Source organism: Hippopotamus amphibius, chromosome 2, assembly GCF_030028045.1.
Source record: "Hippopotamus amphibius kiboko isolate mHipAmp2 chromosome 2, mHipAmp2.hap2, whole genome shotgun sequence".
Lineage (NCBI taxonomy): Eukaryota > Metazoa > Chordata > Mammalia > Artiodactyla > Hippopotamidae > Hippopotamus > Hippopotamus amphibius.
Genome location: NC_080187.1, coordinates 48109839 through 48132953, shown reverse-complemented (window position 1 = coordinate 48132953; position 23115 = coordinate 48109839). Strand labels below are relative to the sequence as shown.

The 23115-nt window shown below is 36.3% G+C and overlaps 1 protein-coding gene across 1 annotated transcript in view; it reads left to right on the top strand.

Annotated features, from left to right (window-relative positions):
• Window positions 1–23115, top strand: part of TMC1 (transmembrane channel like 1) — a 127168-nt gene that overhangs the window by 25171 nt on the left and 78882 nt on the right. Inside the window, exons 2-4 of the mRNA XM_057722167.1 lie at window positions 2184–2231; window positions 5637–5808; window positions 10626–10754. Of these exons, the coding sequence (XP_057578150.1) occupies window positions 2184–2231; window positions 5637–5808; window positions 10626–10754 (349 nt within the window). The remainder of the gene's footprint in view (window positions 1–2183; window positions 2232–5636; window positions 5809–10625; window positions 10755–23115) is intronic.

Sequence of the window (23115 nt, the reverse complement as noted above, 5' to 3'; positions counted from 1 at the left end):
CAGTTGCTTTTCAGACCAAATAGCGTTCCACTAAAATCAGGCTTGGTCTGAGGCTCTTGATGGAGTCATCAGTCCCCTGGTCAGGGTGCTGCTATTTAGTCCTTGATGCTGATGATGCCTTTGCTGAGGGTTTGAGTAAAGAATAAACCAATTATGATCCCAGTAACTATAAAAACAACTGTTCCATGGCCCCTGACTCAACTGCCAGACAAAAGGAAAGAATAACCAAGGCACCTACTGAAAATGTGCAGATGATCACGCACAGATGAGTATCACTGTTGGAAAGTCACCTTAAGAGCAGTGAAGGGGCTATTTCTGCAGTACTCTCCATTATGTCACTCAGAAACCATAGCTTTTTCTTCTTTGCTTGCAACCACAGGGCTTTCTCCCCTTATGGATTTTTAGGTTTTATTTAATGGCCATTTATAATTATCCTTCCTGTACCTGAGAAGATGATCCATGACTCCAGCCCTGCTTTTTCTCTCCCCTTGTTATCAGAGGAAATTGATTTGTTGCTCATCTCTTGGCTTGGGACATTTCATTCTGCTGCTTTTGTTTAATATACAATCCTTCCTAAAGATTTGCTTGTACTTCTATTCATTTAGTATTTTCCTCCATTTCATTATTTAACTTTATTTAATCATGTCTAATGAGCTGATTATTACAAATCATCGTAGCATTTTATGTGAATTTTTGCTTTGGCTATGCATGGTGCAAAAGAGGCTGTGTGTCAGCCTTTGCTATTTGTCCTCAGCTGTTTCTATAGTATGCACACTGATTAGACCTTGCTTTAAGGCTAATCTTATATCATAAAGATGCCTTCCTAAGTGAATTCTTTTTTGACTGAAGAAATTTGGTGGCAGCATTAATTGCAGATAAAGACCATGGCCTATTGTTGAATGTAGAATATCTTCTGAGCAGTGTCTGCCTTCACTATTGCGAACTCTCAGTAGTGACATAAAGAGCTTTGTCTTGTGCAGATCCAGTTACAGCCAGTGACAGAAGGCATATGTCCACTCTGAACAAAAGAACACTTATTTTCATATTCCATGGCTGACGTTGAGTGATAACATTTTTGCATATCCTAAAAATTTTTATGCAGATGATGTTTAAAGGCATAAAGTGCTTTTACAATAATCTTCTTTGTGAATGGAATTTAAACTCTGCATGTGCTGCTTTTTCAATATGCCTGTCAAGCTCTGAATAATAACCTTTGACAGTGCTGAACAGAAACAAAACCAGAGGTTGTTTCCTCTGTTCACAGCAACGTTGTTTGTTATCTTTGCTTTTTTGGACTTATGCCCATCCACCTTAAATAAAAATATGTAAATTAATATTTTAAATGAGTCACTAGACTGTGATTTAAAGAAATAGTCTACTGTAATTTTTACCATGGCAAGTTGCAGATCTCTGGCTGACTCAACCTGTGATGAATGGATAGTAGTTGACAAGGGGAAGAAAAATCTACCAATTAATATATTTTCCTATATTATTATACCATTAAAATTTTATAAAACCTTTATATGCCTTTATAAAAATGGAGCAAATCTAAAAACAAGATGCTGAGGATGAGGGGAGGAATAGACAGAAGAGCTGTTTTTTGCCTTGGAAAGAACTGTAAAATCACCTGTTTTCACGTTGTCAAGGTAAACCATTTATGGGAAAATTTAGGCTGTCTGTATATAATACCTATGTAAATAATTGAAGTAGGAAAGATCAGATTTTAAGCATTTTTGAAAGATTCTTTGACACTGGGTAGCTGGTCAGAATGAAATATTGTCTATTTTAAAGTTAACTTAGTTATAATAATCAAGTGGTTTGTACATGTGGACATAGCTTTGCTAACAGTTCTGCTTACCATAGAATGAAGTGATCCAACAAACCCTGTCTACTTATTGCAGTACAGAGTTTATTTTGGTTGAAGTTATTTTGAATTGAACTGACAGCTTATGATTGATTTGTTTTGCAAATCATTGAAGACGATGAAGCGAAGTCCTTGCACAACACTGTATAAGATGCTGTAGCTGTATATCTTTAATAAACAATGCTCATTTTGACAATTTATTGAAAAAAATTTATGAACTGCACAAAAAACTTTATGATGAAAATAATAACAGTAAAAACCAGTTATTAACAATGGTATCATCATTTAAAGAATGCTATATTTTTTCTTTCTCCCACAGTGCAAATCCAAGTGGAGGAAAAAGAAGATGAAACTGAGGAAAGTTCAAGTAAGTGGGGATGGACCCCTTTGGGATACCTTTCCTGTAGAATATCAGTGAATTCAGGGGATTCATCCTCCTATCTTGTGGGAATATGCTACCACATGCAAGCACAGAAGCATGTGTGGATGACTTTCGATGGTCTCACAAAAGAGATCAAGTCCATGAAATAAAACCTCTACTTGAGATTCCATTCAGCTGGCACACACACATTCCACTCAATTTGTAAGTTACTCATAATTAAGTGATGGTAGTCCAGAAACATTTGCTTTTTTATTTCTTTACTATTTTCCGCATTAAAGTCTTTGTCCTAAAAGCTGTTCTCTAAGGCTCAATTTGTTGCAATATAACAGATTGACCTTTTTGACTGAACTGATCAGGTGGTTCACTAAAAATGAATAGACCTGTTCTTTTGTACTGAATTCATGGGTATTTTGTCTGAATTGCTCTGTTGTTTTTACTTTGAGTAGGTTCAGCTCAAGAGCCTGGTTTGTGACCCCTTTCCAGGCATGCAGACCACTCATGGACAGGAACAGAGAAAGATCATTATATGAGTAAAAGTTTTGAATTTACTGAAACTGAAAGAGCAGCATCTCAAGAAGAGTTCAATTAGAGAATACATCACCACTGTCAATTAAAAACCTGAGCCCAACATGACAGCCAATGAATGTTCATGATGACAGTTGTTTTCATTAATTTGGTACATTCTACAAGAAAACAGCCCAGAGTCTCACATAGATCCTAGATGCTATGACTTGACTACTATAGCAGAGGAAAAGTAATTTTTCCTCTACTCTTCTAGTTCTTAGCTGATACCCCTATAATATAAGACAGTTTAACAAGAAAAAACAACAAAACAGAAGTTTATTAACACATACACCTTATGTATACATGGGAGATTCCACCCAGGAAAAATGAGTAACTCTGTGAGGTGGTTTAAAATTTAGATTTAAATACCATCTTAATAGGGAGAAGGGAGGGGCATATAGGTCTCTTGGGAGAGAATAAATAAGTTTAGGAGAATAGATGGGAGGAATGATAGTTTATGATAAAGTGTGTCTTCAGGTGGTGTTGACCTATAGTCTCCTCTCCTGTGATATTAGTCAGTCTTCCTTGGGGATGAAACTCCTGGGGAGGGGATTTATGACACTTGAATTCCTTTTGGAGGCTCTGTCTTTAGGCAGTTAAGAGGAGTTCAGAGAAAGTGTCTTCCTGCATTTGCTGTTTTTCAAGTGCTACTGCTCAAAATAGTGAATACACCAAAGTGGCATATTTAGGGGTGGTATATTCTGAATGCCTTTTTGACGTGGTATATTTTGCTACCCTTCAAAACTGAATCAAGCCCATTCCAAAAGGTAATGTATGCAAATCCACATTTAGTAGGCAACTGTAAAACATTCCTTTTTTAAGAATTTGAATATTTGGAAACTAGTTAAAGCTCTAAAGATAGTTTTTTGTCCAAGTGCTAAAAGATAAATATAATGATACACTTTTCATCCATGGCAAAACTCTGCAAGTTTAATAGCTTAGCCTTAATATAAAATATACTAAAATGCAGGGTCCTAAGTGGGTGCTTGAGTTTTTGAGTTATTTGTGGGTGAAATTGTTTCTCAATTCCTATGAGGTTCTTGTCCTTTCTATAATTAGTGACTAAAATGACTAATAAAGGCTGGGGAAATTTTCAGAATGCCAGAGAGGGTTTCAAATAACGCCCATTTGCCACAGTATTTAGCAAATGGAAACTCATTTTTTGTTTTGATGGCAGAATATAGTTTTCAAAACCTAGTTTGAAAAGCTGTGCTCCTGTTTCTCTCTGCTAGTCAAACTTTAGAAATATTGGTAATATTTAGATCTTAGATTTGAAATATCAATAAAAAGTTTTGATAAGTAATGTTAAAAAGACAACAAAAGGTAACAAAAAGATTTTAAAAGATAAAATATTGACATACACGTGTAAAAATGAACATATTTAAGTAATAAATTAGAAATATGGGGAGGCATTTACAACAATTACCAGTTCAAAGGAAAATTGAAGAAACAGATATATTCATGGATCAGGAATATTGAAATGGTTGTGCACATGAAGGCATGACTGTTTTGGGGATCTTTTCTTTTCTTTTCTTTTTTTGGTGGTGGAAGGTTGTCTCTGCACTAAACAGAGTTCACTTGCTTGTCTACAAACAAGAACTATTTTGCATTGCTATCTAGTTATCCATAACTTGCAGAGTTACAAAATGGTTTCCATAGAATCAGAATCAGATAACACAGAAGGGTATGGTGCAGACAATACATAGTTTTCCATTACAGCACAAATTTTTCCCTATAGTAGCTTCTATTTAAGAAGATAGTGATAATTATGAGTAATTTTTTTTATAATACTTGACTCAATATCAGAAGAAGTTAAAAAACAAAAGTGAAAGTAAAGTAGGATTGGATGTCATAAATGGTGAAGGAAGGAACTGAATTTTCCCTCGACTCTTTACCTGGAAGCTTCTGAAGAAGTTATAGACATATGAGGCATTAATTGTTAGTTGCTGAATAGAATAAAATAATGTCATTTCTTTCAGTTTTGTATTAAATTTACATTTACAAGTTATCTATTTCTAATCAAAAAGATAAAATGATTAAGCAAAGGTATTTACTATCAATTTCATTTAAGAAAGAGGAGGAAATATTTAGGAAAAAGAAATATTTGAGGTCAAGAATGATAATTTTACATAAAATAAACAGCAAGAATTTACTGTGTAATACAGGGAACTGTATTCAATATCTTATAAAAACCTATAATGGGAAATCATCTGAAATATATATATATTTATGTATAACTGAATCACTTGCTGTACACCTGAAACTAACACAATATTGTAAATCAACTATAGTACAATTTTTTTTAAAAAAGTAAAAAAAAAGAATGAGAATAATTTGAATTAGGAAGAATGTCAAGGCATAAATTAATTTCTTCAAGATTTTTCTGGTTTGTAGCATTTTCTTGTCATTCTTATTCTTTGTTCTAAGACAGAAGTAGTATTAGCACATCGTGGTTAAACATTCAACTTTTATGTGTTGAATTGGTAACCTACAAACTTGGTCTGAGAGATCATGGTGTGATATTAAACTCTAAATCATCTAGTTACCCAAGTAAATGAAGGCTGGAATTCTAAGCATTATTAGGATTTGGGGATTGACACTGACATATTTGAGTTGATAAATCACAAGAAATGAGAATTAAGATAACTGTATTTAAGTGGCAGACCATGAAATATATACGGCATGCTGCATCTTATCTTGATATGGCGAATTGCTGGATTATGGTCTCAGATATGTGACAATGATAATTAAAAAGGAAGAATATATTTGGTAGCAGGAGAGCACTTTTCTGATATTGCTCATCGAAGCATTAACTGCTATGTTTAGGTGAAGAGGAAGAGGAGGACGAAAACAAACTACCTCGAAGAGAGAGCATGAGACCAAAGAGGAAACGGACCAGAGATGTTATCAATGAAGATGACCCAGAACCTGAACCAGAGGATGAAGAAACAAGGAAGGCCAGAGAAAAAGAGAGAAGGAGGAGGTTGAAGAGAGGAGCGTAAGTTAGTTCTGATCTGTAACTGAAATTGTTTCTCATTCAAAAGTGCAAGATGCTGAAAGAAGACCACTCCCTGGCCTTAAAATTGGTAATTAAAATTACTTTCAGAAAAACAGGCTTAGTCTGATGCTGCCACTTTACTCCACTTAGTTAAATGTACTTTAATATTGAAAAAGAATTTTAAAATGAATATATATTAAGAATGGACTTATGAGAAATTCCCTTATGAGAGAGCTAAATTGTCATAGGTCATTAACATATTATAGTTAATTTAAATATTTTAGAGTTATCCCATTAAAGTGAATCATTATTGAAGTTAAGTGAAAAACTCCTAAGCAATGAACCCAGATCACTTATCTTACAGAGCAGGGGTTGACCAACTATGGTTAATTCTAACCCGAGAGCTAAGAATGGTTCTTACGGTTTTAATAAAACTGTAATTAAAAAAAAAAGAAGAAGAATATGGGACAGAGCTGCATGTAGCTCCCAATGTCTAAAATATTAACTATCTATTCCTTTACAGAGGATTGGGGTTGTCATTTCCTTTTTAATATAACCCTGTGTCTTTCAGTTCTAGCAGGCCAGTGTTTTTCTGAGTGCTGTCTTTGTGTAGAATAATATATATTAAATGCTGTTTAGGAAAAATCCAAGAAAATAATTTTCTGGTATTTGCTTTCTGGAAAATTACTGATGGCAGGCAGGTAGGAAAAGTGTGCAGGTAAAACACATTTACTAATAGAAAACCTTGACCCCTTGGAAAGGCTTTAAGAGAATAGTTCCTCTGCCACGCCTAGATGGGGCATGGGAGTCACCATGAGGTGATGGGATCGCCTCTGAAACAATCCTAGGACTTTAAATGGTGAGGAACTTTCTGAGATATCCTCCCAAGATGACACATTGCAGTATTCAAAAACTAGCTATTATTTTCCTCCTCATAAGTAATTGTAATTAAATACAACTATGTGAACATTTCGTTAGGTAGAGAAGCTTAGCATTAGTAGACGATGGTTCCTTTTAAAATAAGAATAATCCCACCCATTTCTTCATTGTCTTTTTGTTGATTTAATTTTTTAAATCTCTCTTGTCCTCTTCTTTCTCTTCCTCATTTTCCTCCTTCTTCTCCCAAAGCTCCTCCTTTCTCCTCTCTTTGAATACTAAGACATCACCTGCTTTACATTTTGACTCTGATTTTTTTTTATGTCTGTTTTCTTTTCAAGTATTTGTATGCTTTGTTGTTTTCAAAAACAAAACACCGTTTTAAGTTCCATTTCTTATTGTGACTGTTATTACTATTAATATGTAGCAATATTTCCTACTAGCAAAGCTTATGCTTTCTGACAGTGGTATTTCATTGAGAAAACATCACCAATAGACATATGCATGATATAGGTGGTGTTCCAGTATTTGCTTTTCCTCTCCTTGTGCCTTTGAGATGTCCTTTTTAAAAGAGAACTTGGGTGGGAATTCCTCTGCTTTCCTGGTCTGCTCAAGGCCCTCATGTCAATGCTCAACCTCTAGAAATAGGACCATATGAATCAATTGGGTCTTGGCCCCTGTTACCTGAGGCAATCTTGTCCCTGTGAAAGTATCTGCACTTGGCTGGTCCCACTCTCATCCTGATTCTCAAAAGCCAGAAGCACCCTGCCTCCCTCCCTCCCCACTCCTCCACAGAGCCAAACTTGACTAAAATGAACTTTGTCTCCATAGTTTTTGCAAATTATATTATTACTGCCACAATTTGTACAAGTATTCTAAACAGTGTCATAAATTATTTGTGATGATTGACAGTTCTGATCTCTATTTCAAGGTCCACTTCCTATTGTTTATTTGAAGATAAGCACTTTTTTTTTTTTAAAGAAAATGTATTAGCAAATCTATTTTAAGAAAGATTAGTAGGCAAATCAGGGCACATTTATTTAGGTTAACTAATTCATGATCTTCTTTTGTTTAAATGTTCAAGTGAAACGCCTTAGGGAATTTCCCTTGCACTGACAAAACATTTGAAAGCAACTAAATCCAAGGTTATAATGTTAACTGTCTTTGGAGATGGTTAAAAAACACTGCCTTGTTTGGCATTTTGGAGTATTTCTAATAATATTATAGGCTTTTCTTGACCCAGTTTTAAGTGAATAAGTAATCTGTTCATAGCACTGAGAAATTCAGCACATTATGCCTCCTTTTTCCTAACAACTGTTGTTTAAATAAATCAAGTCTAAGATAGAAAGCCATTCTTACACAGATTAGCCCTACATTTTAGAAGATAAAGCATGTCTGTGCTATGCCCTTTTAATATGATTAGCACTTTCTTTGAGTGGTTCTTAGAAAAGCAGTTTCCCTGTAATTCAGTGTTTGAATTATGCATTATTATATTTTAATTATGCAAAAAATGTAATATTTTACCTGCATATTTGAAGGTTACTTAGCTGACAACAACTAGACCTTGCAGCACAGCATGATCTTCCTGGAGCGATCACCAATTAACAACAAAGACTTTAAAAATATACCAGTCTGAGATCACTTAGTGTAGGAATAGATGTCTTTCCATAACATTCTAATCTTGGAAGACATTGTTATAGTTTAGTGTACTTGATGATAATCCTGTCATCCAGAAAATTTCTGTACATAAACATTTATTCAATAAATATTTATGCAGCTCCACTTCTGTGGAAGATAATTTGCTAATTTCTTTGGAAGGTATGGATATGAATATGCAATTGCCTGCATTCTCTAGAAATTCATAATATGGTAAGGGAGAGGCCACTTAGACACAAATTATTATGAAATAAGACAGTATAAATGTGCCAGAGAAGTACAAAGTGATTTAGAGTCTTAGAGACAACTATTCTCATAGGGATAATCAAAAAAGGGGTATTGAAGACATTTTATATGGTTTTTGAAGGAATCATAGAATTTGAATATGCTAAACATATAAAGTGCTGGGTTTCAGACAGCAGGAAACTACACAATTAGTGTTGGGAATGTAGAGAAATGTAGAGATAAGCTTTAGTTGCATGGTAAATCCAAACATCAAATAGATCATTCTTTCATTCTTTGTAAGTATTTTGTTATGGTTGTACAGCACCATAGGATTTTATATAATAAACATCAAATAATTAAAATAGAAACAACCTAATGGCAATCAGAGTTGTATCTTAATGAAGTGTACCTCAATAGTTCTCTTGAACCAGGATTACTATTCTAAGCAAAATATCTGAATTGGTCCAAAAAAAAAAAAAAAAAAAAAAAACAAGTGTCAGTGACAAGTCTATTTTAGAGGGTTAATTTAAATTTTTGTTTCAGTAATCATGACCTGATTAAAAACTCTGGCCTGGGGGGAAAGAAAGGAGATTGCAAAGTCATTTTGTAAGGTGGGCTGTAAAACTATGGGTATGTCCTCCTATTATTCAGCTGCAACTGTCAAAAACATCTTTTGCCACAGCCCTACTGTGTGCGATCATGAGTTTAGTGAACAACAAAATATGTTTTTGACTAGCACTGAGTCAGATTACACTTTCTTTGTCAGTCAGGGGCTAGTTAGAAGAAAGAAACTTCAACAGTTAATTGAAAAGAGAGTATTTAATAAGAGGACTGTGTTTTAGGTTACTGGAGAGGTGAAAAGAGAACACTAAGTATCATTGTGAAAGCAACTATAGGAAGCAAATAGCACACTAGGGACTGGAGAAACAATGGAAAGAGGTTGAAATTAAAACTTAAAAGCACAGAGGAGAGATGTACCAGCTGAAACCACTGCGGAAGAGGTGATGCTCAAGTGGTGCTGGTGTCTACCAGGAGAATGATGAAGCTGGTTCTGCTAGTGTTGGAAAGTTTGACAAACCAGTTTCACCTGCAGCTATGGGAAGGCCCTGCAGCTCCTGGGGTAAAGAAGCATTGCTAAAGAGTAACCATCACCATGGGAAGCAACAGGAAACCAAAGGAAAGACCAAGCCCCTTCTTAGTGTTCACTATGGGCAGCTGAATATTGAGCCAACTGACAAACCAGAAATGTACCCTACAGGTTCACAGCCACAGCCTCACAATATTAAAGGGTAAATTTGAAGTTAAGCAACAATAGCTCGTAACTGAAACAATATCACAAAAAAAATTGATCTCTACAATAGGGCATTACATTCCTCAATTTAAAAATTATATTGCTCATATTTAGATTTTGTTTTCTTTGAGTTTTGGGGCCTTTGATATTTTTGCAATACTAGGAACACAGAAGAGAAAAGATACATCTCATTTGCTCAGTAAGAAACTAAATTCCTTTGAAGGCCTCTTCAAAGGATTCACTTCTACCAAATATACTGCAAGTTGAATTTTATCAATTGAAGTTTTGAGTTTAATTAACAGATTAAGTTACCTTTGAAGAATAGATTTTTTTTATTTTTTCCTATTTCAGTTTTTCTCTTGAGACAGGGCTAACAAATTTTTTAAGGACACTTCAAAGACATGTTCACCTCTAATTTACTATCCTTGTTGAAAAATAAAGTTTTTAAATTAAATGTAGAATTGGTGGGGGAAGGTGTACAGGGGAACAAAGAGAAGAAAATGTATTGATAAATCTGTAACTATTTCCACAGATTTTCTAGTTCTGAGAATTTGAGACTATGGACATAAAATGGTTTCAGGACTTCAGAATGTAAACACTATTGTTTAAATGTGTAATTCCAGAAATCCTGTGTTAGCGTTCAGATACAAACTCTAAGGCTTATGGATCTCAGCATTGATCAGCTGAATACCTAATAGCATTCTTTAAGTTTGGAAGTCAAGCAAAACTTAACTTTACTAAAGGAGGTTTTGTTTGTTTGTTTTTTAAGGGAAGAAGAAGAAGAAATCGATGAAGAGGAATTGGAAAGATTGAAGGCAGAGTTAGATGAGAAAAGACAAACGATTGCTACTGTCAAATGCAAGCCCTGGAAAATGGAAAAGAAAATTGAAGTTCTCAAGTATGGTGTCACTTTTCATAATTAGAAACATTTTCCCTGTTATTGATCTCCCAAGTTCTCTGAGTATTACCTATTACCTAGGTAATACTATATATAATACATCATGTAATGCTCATTATGTATAATGTTCATGGCCATATCTACATATATAACATATCGTATATGTTACCTATCATATATGTTAACATATCATGTATCATATATGTACACACACACACACACACACACATATCATATCACTAGAGAGGCTGGGCTAATGATTATAAAATAAAACAATCATGATTAAATTCATTATTTGGAGTCTTACAACCTCTGATCACTTTTAATCATTTGTTCCTTGAACTGAGACTTTCCTTAGTTTAATACATTCATTACTATCTCTCTGAAAGAGATAACATATTTGAATTTTACAAGTTTGTTGGATTGCACACTCTAGTTTCTCTGCAGGATTCCAGCCTCAAATGATATATTCATGTGACAGCTCTTATTAAAGCACAGGGAGGATGCTAAGCCAACAGAACAGTAAATGGGATTCCAATTAAAGGTTATGCTAATAACTATTCCCTGGTAACGTGTCAGTGACCCAATTTCACTCTTATGTTCAGTGTTGACATGTTCAGAGATACACAGATTTATAAACTCCTGATAAATGATTATCCCTTTCCTGAGATTGGAAGCAGATTCGCCTCTGAGGATCACACTGTTTTTCCTTGCCATGGTGGTGGGGGGAAGCGGGGCATGAGTAAAAGGGACCATGTCTGTGATAGTAGCCATGTTTGCATCTCACAGATGTGCTACAGATGACATTTTTCCCACAGAAACATTTTTATAAACAGTGGTAAATTTCCAAAGGTATCCCTCCACAAGCCTATTTAAGTAAAAACTTTAAATGTTATAGTGTGTCTATAATAATGTTAAAATTAGAGCAAAGTGTTTCTGTCTCTGGTGATGAAAAAAGAACTGAAGCAGCAATCAGGATAATTCACTACTAATCTTGGCTCTGCAAGGGCTTGTGTGTTATTTAAGGAAATGGCTTAAACTTCTGGGGCCTTAGTTACCTCATGTCCAAATAAAACAAGATATTCCAGGTTTACCCTATGAGGTGGGAACCTAGGCATCATTTCTAACACTGTTGTTTTGTTTTGTGGAATAAGGTTTTCCAAGTTCCAAACAGTGGTCTTCCCAGAAAACTTTTGGAACACCACACAGCTGTAGGCTGGGAACTCCGTATGCATGTGCTTGTACACCAGCCATAAATGAAGGCAAAGACAAGTAGCATTTCTGGTTCCATGAAGCTATTAATGTATGTGCATGTGCACGTGTGTGTGTGTGTGTGTGTGCACGTGTGTCTGTTAAAATAGTTTTCATTCAATGAAGTGATAATGATGCTAAATGATAGGTTTAAAAAGTATCCTTACTTGGCAAAATAGAAGTTTGGCAACCTTTTGTTGGCTCCCAAAATATATTTTGAAATATTGCTGACCATGAAATCCCCAAACCTGGGAACCACAGGTAACTGTATATAGAAAGTTATAAAATTGGAAAGTGATAATATTGTGAACTTTCAAAGCATGATGTGAAATTGAGTGAAAATGCCAAGAAATATATCCTCCCTTTCCACCTACATGGAGATGTAGAAATACGCCCCACTCTTCCTTGCCTGCGTTTTCCATATAGAGGCATGGGCTTCAGTTCTGAGTTTGAATCTCATATCTTCCATTTAATACCTGTGCAAATTTGAAAGAATCGTGTAGTTCTCTGACCTCGGGTTTCTCATGAAATTTTACTAAGTTACAGGGTTATTGGAATCATAAAGTGAGTTATTTCATATGAAACACCTGCCAGAACATGGCACAAAGCTGGGAAGCATCTTTATTTCATCTCAGGACAGACTCAGCACTGCCTGATTCCCTGCAGTGCGACAGGAGAGATGGGGAGAGTATAGGACCTGGCAGGGCTAGGGGCAAGCAGACGTAGCCATAGGCAACCCCTGGAGCCTTGGGGGATGGTGGCACATTGGTACAGCAGTCTGGATGGACAACTGATTTTGACGCTCCAACAGAAAAAGAGGGTATCTTGACAATTTGGCAGAATCCAGGGTCAGCCACTTTCAGTTCTTCCAAAATGTACCCACAGGGTAATCTTGTCACAGATTCCAGGTCCTGGGACCTTAGGCTGGAGTCCAGGGATTAAGCCATTTTGAGACACAGGGAGAGATAAGGATTGGGATGGAAGGAAGGGCAATACCAGGCCCTATTACTGGGCAGAGGTTGAAAGTGGGGATTCCAAAGCTGAATCTAGACTATAGGTGGTTTTTATTTGGCCCACGTGCTTTTTGTTTCTTTTTCTTTTATTGTTTTTCTTTTATTGTGATTAAATATACATAACATAAAATTTACCATTTTAATCATCTGGGGGTGTATTTTTTTATAATAATGATTTTTGTTTGTTTTTTATTTATTTATTGGCTGTGTTGGGTCTTCATTGCTGCACACGGGCTTTCTCTAGTTGCAGCGAGTGGAGGCTACTCTTCATTGTGGTGTGCGGGCTCCTCATTGCCGTGGCTTCTCTTCTTGCAGAGCATGGGCTCTAGGCATGCAGGCTTCAGTAGTTGCTGCACATGGGCTCAATAGTTGTGGCTCATGGGCTCTAGAGTGCAAGCTCAATTGTTGTGGTGCATGGGCTTAGTAGCTCCGTGGTATGTGGAATCTTCCTGGAGCAGGGCTCGAACCCATGTCCTCGGCATTGGCAGGAGGATTCTTAACCACTGCGCCACCTGGGAATTCCCTATAATAATGTTTTCTCTTTGTTGTTAAATTTTAAAAAGTGAGAGATTTCAAATTTTAAAAATCCAGATGTTCAGCTTCTCCTGGACAAGAAGAAAATCTGGCCCACATCCTTACATGCAAATAATAGCTGGGGCTAAGTAATTGCTGTTCCCTACTAACAGGGCACTCACTCTTCAGTATGCACAGTTCCCAAACAATCCACATCATTTATTCATACTCCTTGGCTGTACCTTATAAGCATTCAAGTTTGCTGCCTCTTACCCCTGCAGCTGGGGAGCAAGTTAGGCATGCCATCAAGACAGTGATTCAGAAAGTTGGAGTGAAAGCCAGCTCGCAGAATGAAAGCACAGATCTAGGCCCAGAGAAGAAACAATTGCGGCTTCTCACCTGTCAACAATGCTCATTGTCTTGAGATGATTCTCCATGGCCAGAAACGGCTCCTGCTCTGTGGCTTTGCAGTATTCTGCACAGCTGGTACCATTGGCCATGGTCAGCCTGATTCTCTTGGTTTCAGCCTCTGTGATAAAGTTGTTGGTACTGCAGTGCCTGACCTGTCTCCCTTTGTAGGTTTCTGAATGCTCTATTGAGCTTTTCCCCCATGGATTCCAATCACATATTAGAGATGGTAGTCAATACTTCATAGCCCATGCAGATAAAGTTTTCTCTACCCCAGTGTTACTAAAACATGGGAGTCAGGCAGCTTTCCTCCTACCCTTTATTCCTTTCAGAGACATCGAACTCTGAGAGAGTGTGTCTAAGGATTATGCTATTCCCAGAAGTGGCCTCCAATCATCATTTCTGGCTGAGTCTATGGAATCCAAGGCACTGGGCTCAATATAACTGGAGCAGATATTTTCATCACAGGTTTGGATCTGTATCTGGGTTCCAAGTCTTCCCATCTGGCTCTGGACTCTGAAAAATTCATGAAATTCCTGAAACAGACTTTACAGAAGGTCAGGGTTTTAAGATATGTTTTAGAGCAAAGCCTCAGGAATGGTGGCTTATCCGTCCTGAGGATGTTGTGGGAGACCCAGGGATAGTTCTCACATTTTGAAAGATTATCTACCACAAGGAACATGAGCATTCTCAGGGCTTAGGGTCAAATATTAACTGCTTTAACATACGCAGTTAACACATAGGCATGAACCTCTAAGAATGGGTTGTAAATCCGTAGGGACTCTCGAACATGGCTTAGGAGCTGGAACTCAGCATTTTCAAGGCAGCAGAATTGGCTCCTTAGGGCTGAAAAGAAGCCATCTCCTTTCCACCTTCACTGTGGACTGGTATTTTTTCCATGTATGTTTTCCTGTGTATTGATACAGTTTCACACATTTATGTATCTTTAAACCTATTGAATAAAAATCTCTGGGTGGAGGGGCAGGGGTGTCTGGCTCAGACCAGAAATGTGTATTTTTACTTTTACTCTAAAAGTCATTAATGTACAGTCAGGATTGAGAGTCCCTTTCTTCATTTCTGAGAATCAGAAAACTTCATTAAACAGAACATTCTATTCTGTGGACTGTTCATTGAATATGAACAGGTGAGAGTATGTGTGGGTTGGGGATAGGAAAAGGGAAATAGTAGTGGGTTTTCCAATTATTTGAAGGTCAGTTCCTATTTTTTATTAGTTATCTAACTGGAAAAGTGTCAAACAGCAAGGATTTTAAGCATAATCTGTGTTTAAATTTTTAATGGATTTAACTCTGAAGTTGGATGACTAGATCTTTCCTACCTATAAACGGTGGCTACACTAATGTACCAGCCACCACAGGTGAAATAAAACACCTGGATGGAAAATGACGGATCTACTTATTACTCATCCTGAAAACTAAAACCTTTGACTATATCAGAACAATCTGTGTGGTGGATTAAAAGCCCTCATGACTAAAGCTAAATAAACAACCACTTAATTATGTTATAGTGGAATAGGTTTTGGATTGAAAATTAAGAGATTGGACTCCCGTCTAAGCTCTAACTTCTAACTTTATCTCTCTGAGCCTCGGTTTATTTATTTATAAAATAAAAGGATTGGGTTGTGGCCCAAGATTTTCAAAGTGCTGTCCTCAGAGTTTAAGTAGTTTGGTGAAATCCCTTTAAGGCAAGGGAGGCAGAGGTCAAGGGAGGACTGCTTGGCCACATGTCAGCTTCAGGCAGAGGACACCTGTGGTTTCTCTTTTCTATACAATGTACTTCCATATAAAGCATTCATTTGAAGGAAAAAAAGAATGCTTCTGTGCCTTTAAACATAAGAAACAGCTTTAAAAAACCCACTTAATTGGATATTTAAGGAAACTTATTTTAGGGACAGAGCTGTTCTAACATTCCATGAGTTTACAAATCAGGATGTGGAAGTACATACTCCAATATATTTTTGCATGGAAATGGCTCTGGGGTAGAAGCCATTTTAAAATGATTAATTTTGTTAAAGAAACTGTTTAGTTAGCTATTATACTGCCTGCTTTAATTTCTGATCTTTGTAGCATCCTGACCCAAGTTCCCAGGAGTTGTCCATTGGCAGACTAGGCCTGGTGATTTATTAATGAAACACCCAGTAAAGCCAAGAAGTTACTCTTAGAATTTCATTTACGTTTCAACAGATGCTTGAAAGTGTCAGCTAGTCCTTAAGGTAAGATTTTTCCTTATTCAATCTTTCTTCATCCTGTGGCACTGCTTTTTGGTTTTTCTTTTCTTTTCTTTTTTGGTTGGGAGAAATAATATATTTCATAGGCAAGAACTGTGATTTCAGCCTTAGTTCACAAAGGCCTTTACTTCACCTGCCATTGTGAAAGAATGAGGGATTCCACACAAGAGGACTTTTAAGCGAGTGTACGCATCCACTAACACACACTTCAATCATTGGGGACTCTTTTCAACCAAAAACTCAGCCAAAGCAGAGACCTTTAGTTCTTGTACATCACAGATATCTTGGGTGTGTTGATTTTCTCACCCAAAGAATGGAGACTCTGTAGGCAGTCAGTACAGCTGAATTTTGTTGATCAAAATGTGACATTGACATCTAACTTTTCTACTACTTAATAAGAGTCTCCTAAGTATCAGCATTATGCTGTTACCTTAGGCAAGTTTCTTAACCTTTGCATCCTTGAGTTTCCTCGCCTATAAAATGGGGATAAAAGTAGTAGTACTTCATAAAGTTCTTGAGAGAATTAAATCAGTTAACAGACTTAAAGCACTTAGAATGATGCCTGGCACTTAGTAATCATTTTGAACACGTTAGCTATTACTGTTTTACTATCATAATTTCATTTATCACTCTCAACCATCCTTCAAGGTAGGCATTGTTATTGTGGCTTTGTGTACGAGGAAACTAATGCTCTGAGAGGATAAATAATTGTTTGTATTCGGACAGCTATTAAATGGTAGAGCCATGATTTGAACTTGTGGTGTAGAAAATTACCTTGATGCGATGGAGGTCTCTAAGTATACCAAGCAAGCTCTCCCAGACAAGCTCTCCCAGAGGTCACAGGACTGAAGGGTTCACAGACCAAATGAACATGCTCCAATCACGTGGTTTATTAAGTCAAGTTAAAGTGCAATGAGAAGCAAGGGCAAAGAGTTGGGATGAGTTAACATGCTGGGGAAGAATGGCAATAGAGTGGTCTAGTCGGCCACAGTATCACACTTCCTGAATCCTGGGTTTCACAATGTGTCAGATGCCTTGTCTCTCTTATCCTACTGATGGTGTGCTTGAGAGGACTGAGGTCCAAAGGGCCCATGGGATGAAGATGACTTGGGGCAAAGATAGGCATTTGCTCTATCAGAATAACATAGAGCAAGTACGCCTGACCACAGCAGTACCTTGTCAATCAGCCTGTTGAAATGCCACAAGTAATAGCAGCTTTTCTGGAGAACACATATGGGGGAAACAGAACCATGTTGGATGACACCAATGGGTGGTCAATTTAGCAGTGACAAATAGTCCCAAAATGACAGGATCATAACTGGTCTTTTCATCCCTTTCTAACTATAATATTCTTATTTGTTCATTATGTTTTCTATTTTCTGTCTCTCTTTGGTAGATATTATAGGTTACTAACTTACTGTCTGTATTGGAACATATCTTATGTTACACCTATGGGCACATGCTGTAAGTTTACTTTTTAGGTCTATTCAACACATCCTACGTGCAGGACCAGCTGTGTAATTTGCAGGACCTGATGCAAAATGAAAATGCAAGGCCCCTTGTTAAAAATAATTTAAAATTTCAATTATTGAGAATTTCAAGATGGCAATAGCAGAGCATTAAATTAAGCAACGGGCCCATCTGATTGAGGGGCCCTGTGTCATAGGCCCATGAAGTTGACCCTACCTATGAGTTTCGTTTGAATGTTATGAGCCAAGAGTTTTCTTACTATACATGTTAAATACTTTTTATGACTTCCATCCATCCCAATAGCAGAATTCAATAGTCTCAAATGACTCAGCAAATTCACATAGCTGAATTTGTCTGCGTGACTCCAAAGACAGTGCACTACAGCCACGGTGTTCTTCTTTTGTTGTTGGACACTCATTCCCAAAGCAAGAGAGTCATTAACATAACTGGGACCTTTTAAGGGCCTAGGTAAATATGCGAGTAACAGGCAGGAATGCGCTGATAAAAAACTTTGATTCATAATGTTTTCCAGTTTCCATGGGGTAAATACTCACACTACGACCAATTGCAAGTTACCAACAGTTGAAGAACCAGCTCACAAAATTCCTGAAAATTTAACAGTCTGTGGCAGAGTCAGCTCCAGCACCTCACTGGGGAGAATCTAGTAATGCCCTTTGATTAAGCTTATGTTAGAGGGACCTTAATCTGGAGCAGTTAAGAGAAGAAGCTAAAGAAAGAACTGTTTATTACGCCATAACATACTTCCTTTATTTAATCTATAATCAGAAATGAAATGCTTAAATTAGAGCTGCCTGTGAGAAAGACAAACATTATTCTATAATTTCAGGACTCTAGATAAAGGTTCAAAATCCTGTCAACTGAAAAAAACCACCACCACCACCAACAAAAACACACACACACAAAAATGCACAACCCAAAACTGCAAGTTATGTTTTCTTTAGGGACCTTACTGAGTTCTATAGCCCGGGAGACAGCCTCTCAGATAGGTCTGAGGAACTATTCCAAGGAGGTAAGGGAGGAGCCAGGATATATAGTTTTTGCTGAAAACAAAACAAATAAACAAAAAACATGGAGTCAAACATCAAAAACTTACAGCTAATCACAAAAACCAGACTTCTCAATTTAATGACTTTAGTGCTTTCTTAAGTATGGGAAGATACAAGAGTCTGGGCTCATGGAAATTATTCCTTAGATAGTCATCTTAACTATCTAGGGTCAGTATCCTAGATATCCTAGGCTTTTCAGTATCTCCATCCTGAAGTCCCCTCAGGTGCGCTGTTGGAGGGTGGCTGCAGTGACTGATGGCTTGATGGCGGGCAACATTCTTTGTTTACTAAAGTGACAAATAACATTTTTTTTTTGTCCACAGTGCATTAATAACCTCTTATCCTAGTTTTTAAGCTTATCACCATGCTAAATGTCTTTTTTAACATGTACAGAGATTTTCAACCCTTTTTTCTTCTTTCCTCCTATTCTGCTCTTTTCCGTCTTTGAAAATACATCTTAAAGAGGAAGTTTTTATTCAAAAGTACTCAGTTCTTGATTGAGTTCAGAAATCACTCACATTAGAGTTCACCTGCCACAGTTGCCTGTCTCATCATTTTCATGGCCTTAGAAAGAATCTTTCCATATTAAATAAGAAGTGTCCCTGACAATTCTTTCTGTCTTGGGATTTAGACTGTTAATATTTGCTGTTTTATTGTGAGTCCTTAGAAAATTATTGTGGTTAATTCAATAATGCTTTTCTAATAATATTTTGAAATTCTCCCTTAAAGGATACTGAAGGGAACCAAATGAGAAAGTATTTTTTTTTTTTTTTCCCCTTGGGACTTGCATGTTTTGGAAACTTCTTCAATTGTTAAGAAAGTAGTTCTGAATCATTTAGGATAAACATAATTTTGTCTACCAAGAATTCTCTTTATTTGTTTCATGACTCATTGAACCTTTCTTACCTGTATCGTACCATTTTACCACAGTTGCCTGGAAATGTTCTGTTCTTCATCTTGGTTTGATAGGCTTTTCAGGTGGCACATGGAGCTACTGCTTCTATCTCTTTTGGAGAGTTGTGAAGGTATTTATGGCTTTTCTATCTACCTCAAAATCTCAAGCAGACCACCTAGTTAAATCAGCCTGAAATTCTGCCCAGATGGGTGGTGGAAGGGTATTAGTCATTGGAAAAATGGGCCTAAAAAAATGCTAATATTCAAGGATGCTTACCAAGATTCTTGACAGTCAATCTTATTTGCCATTTTCCACAAACATCTGCTTATCCAGAATTTAAATAATCCCAAAGTTCAAAGAAACAGGGATTTTTTTAAATGGCACACTATAAGATAATAATTATAATAAAAAAATAAATATTAGAGATAAGAAAGTTCCAAAGTTTTCTTTTAGATAGACGAAGTGTGATTACTTTCATGTTCTTAATTGCATTTCATTGTACACTACTTTCTCAAGTATTATTAGTCAATGTATCTATATGGTAAGACGCACTGAGTTAGTTTTCCCAGCTTGCCAAAGTATCCTAGCCTCCAACAATTTTTGATAAATAACTGTTTACCTAACTTGCACTCTCTAGAATTTTAGTTGTCAGTAATAGCTAATTTTCACTTGTTATTAGACTATCCACAAATATATGATCCTTGAAAACTGATTAAAAGGAGAAATTCATTAATTATGACAAAATTATTTAGGAATGCTTTTAAATATATTTGATGTAATACATTAATGATAAAAAGAAAGCAAATATGTACATGATAAGCATAAAATAAGCTTAATTTGAGAAATGTGCCTTTGTTGTCTTGGGAAAGTATCTTATAGACATCAAATAAGATGCTAATTATGAAGATAACCCTTAACTTTATCAGGCTTATAATAAAAGAATGACCAAGACGTTTTTATGTATATAACCAAGAAATGGCAAGTAAAACACTACTTCAGTGGACTTAAATAAGCTTGTTGCTATAGAACAAAAATGGTTATGCTTTATTAAAATGCATATACTAAAAGTAGTTTTGGAGAACATTATATTAGAATATCATAAAAAATTAGATGAGGTGAAGAAAAGGAAATAGTTTTACATATTCAATATATGTGTCTAAGATTCCCTCTGTCCTGAAAATTAGAAACTTTTAAATTAAATATAAATCACTTCTTTCAAATAGTCCTGTTAATTATGCTTTTGTAATATATATATACACACACATATATGTATATGCTATTACACATATGCACACATATTCACACTCAGATATCCATAAAAGATACATGATTCTTTGAATTAATCTACTATTATGGTGTTTCTTGACCAGTGTTTGGTCACAGGGATTAGGAAAGCTTAGAAGGGAGGCTATGGAAGGAAACTGTGAAATAGTAAGACTCCAATCAACTCAGCACAGAGACTAGTTCAATAGGAGTATCATATGCTCCGTGGGTGACCTCACCTAAGTTTTGTTGCCAAATGCTCAGGAGAGACTCCAGATCTAAGTTTATCTTGTGGCAAGCAGTCAGATTTACCAGGTAGTCTTGATTATTTGCAGACCTCACTGAACTGCCATCGTTTAAAATTTCTTGCCCACTCTTGGATCAAAAGGCAGAACATACTGTTCTAACAGAAAACCAAGGCTTTCTAGTATTTCTAAATATCACCACACAAAATTTTGAAAAAGGTATTTCACACAATACTTAGAAATGTTGGCCAATGGCTAAATAGGTGTTGTACAGAAATATTTTACCAAAACTTTCAAAGCAGAATGGCTCCTCTCACTCTGAGGCAGTGCCCTGTGAATCCTTCTTTTTCACAGTATTCAGAATTCAGTAAACATGTTTGATTAGAATGCACAAGAACCAAGCAAAATTAGCACCGTCTGTCTACCAATTCCCTGAATCTTAGTATATCTAAGAATATGAGACTGTACTTGAGATTCATGGTGGAAATTCTCCTTTGTTGAGGAAATTTCTGTGACCCTGTGTCTGGAATGTCTTCCCATGCCTACTCAATTCTATCCTGTCGTCTAATGTCCGGTTTAATTTTTATCACCTACAATGTCTTCAACAAGCTCTCAAGCCTCCACAGCCCTCTCCCTTTTCACTTCAAGGCTGTCTAGCACTGTTGCGTAACAATTTTATGGGCTATTTCTTTTTTCTTAGCGGAGTTCAAGCTTTAGAAAAGAATCTACGTGTTTCTTTTAGTTTTCAGTGCTAAAAACATAAAACACACTCAATAAATACTTTAAAAAATGGCTAGATAAAAAGAATGAAAAAATGATAGAAATAAAATACTTCTTTAGAAGCATTTCAGATAGGTCCTTCTTACATCTGCGCACAGCAGTCTGTATTTTCAGTGCTACACCTGCCTACTTCTGGGTATAGTTTCCCTGCAGTGAAGGAGGCAGAGGACGCACTGCCATTTTGTGAATGTTTGGGGTTGAGAATAATTGAAGTAAGATTTTAGATTTAAACTTTTCTTGTTACTCTTAAGCTCTTGATCTTAAGATTCATTTGTGGCTTTAAGGACACATTCTCCCTAAATCTCATTTCTGCTTAAAAGCCAAAGCAATAACAATAGATTGGGATATACCTAGATGTCTTAGCGATATGGCCTAGAAATCTGCAGCCCATGTAATGCCACCCCTACTTTCAGGTATTAGTGTTGCTAATTGCATGCTCATTGATTCATTAAAACAAAAGACAGAAACCAAAATAAAACAAAAAATCCTTGATATAGAGCTTAATAAGATCTGGAGAGAGATTTATAAAGTTACTGTTATAGATTGCTTTAGATGGAGAAAGAATTCTTTATAGCAACTTAGTTGCACATTGTCTCTGCTGATAATGTTACAAATACTAAAATTTTTTGGTATCCTTGTTAGGCAGAAAACCAGTTTATGCTGTGACCAATATCTAGAACTCAGCACAGACTGTTAGCTCCTGGGGAAATCTGTATGATCTTCTTTCCCCTCTCCTTGCTATTATAATACAAAGGAATATTATTAACCATAAATTGATTTTTAAATTAACCAGGTAGAGCAGAATTAGGAAAAGATTTAATCAGTGAGTAGAAAGAGGATCTAGTGTGCTTTCTTTCTTTATTAAACTACTAAAGCCCAGCTATCTTGTTTCTCCCTTGATTCATCTAAAATTACTCTGAGATGCTTGACTGACCTCTAGGGTACAACTAAAATGTTTGAGTTTTTATTTGACATTTAAACCAGCCATGAAAATTCGCATTGTCTCATAGTCCCAGGGAGCAAAGATGTTATCCTAGGTCTGAAGAATTTCTATGGGTAGTAACTTTGAGCTTAATACAAATTTGACCTACCCAAGCTTTGCTTTGGTTATTTACCAACACCAGCAACTGGCTTTGACACATCTCCATGAATGTCATCAGAGATGATGAAAAAGTTGTCTTAAGAATTCTTGGTGCACAAATCATTGTAAT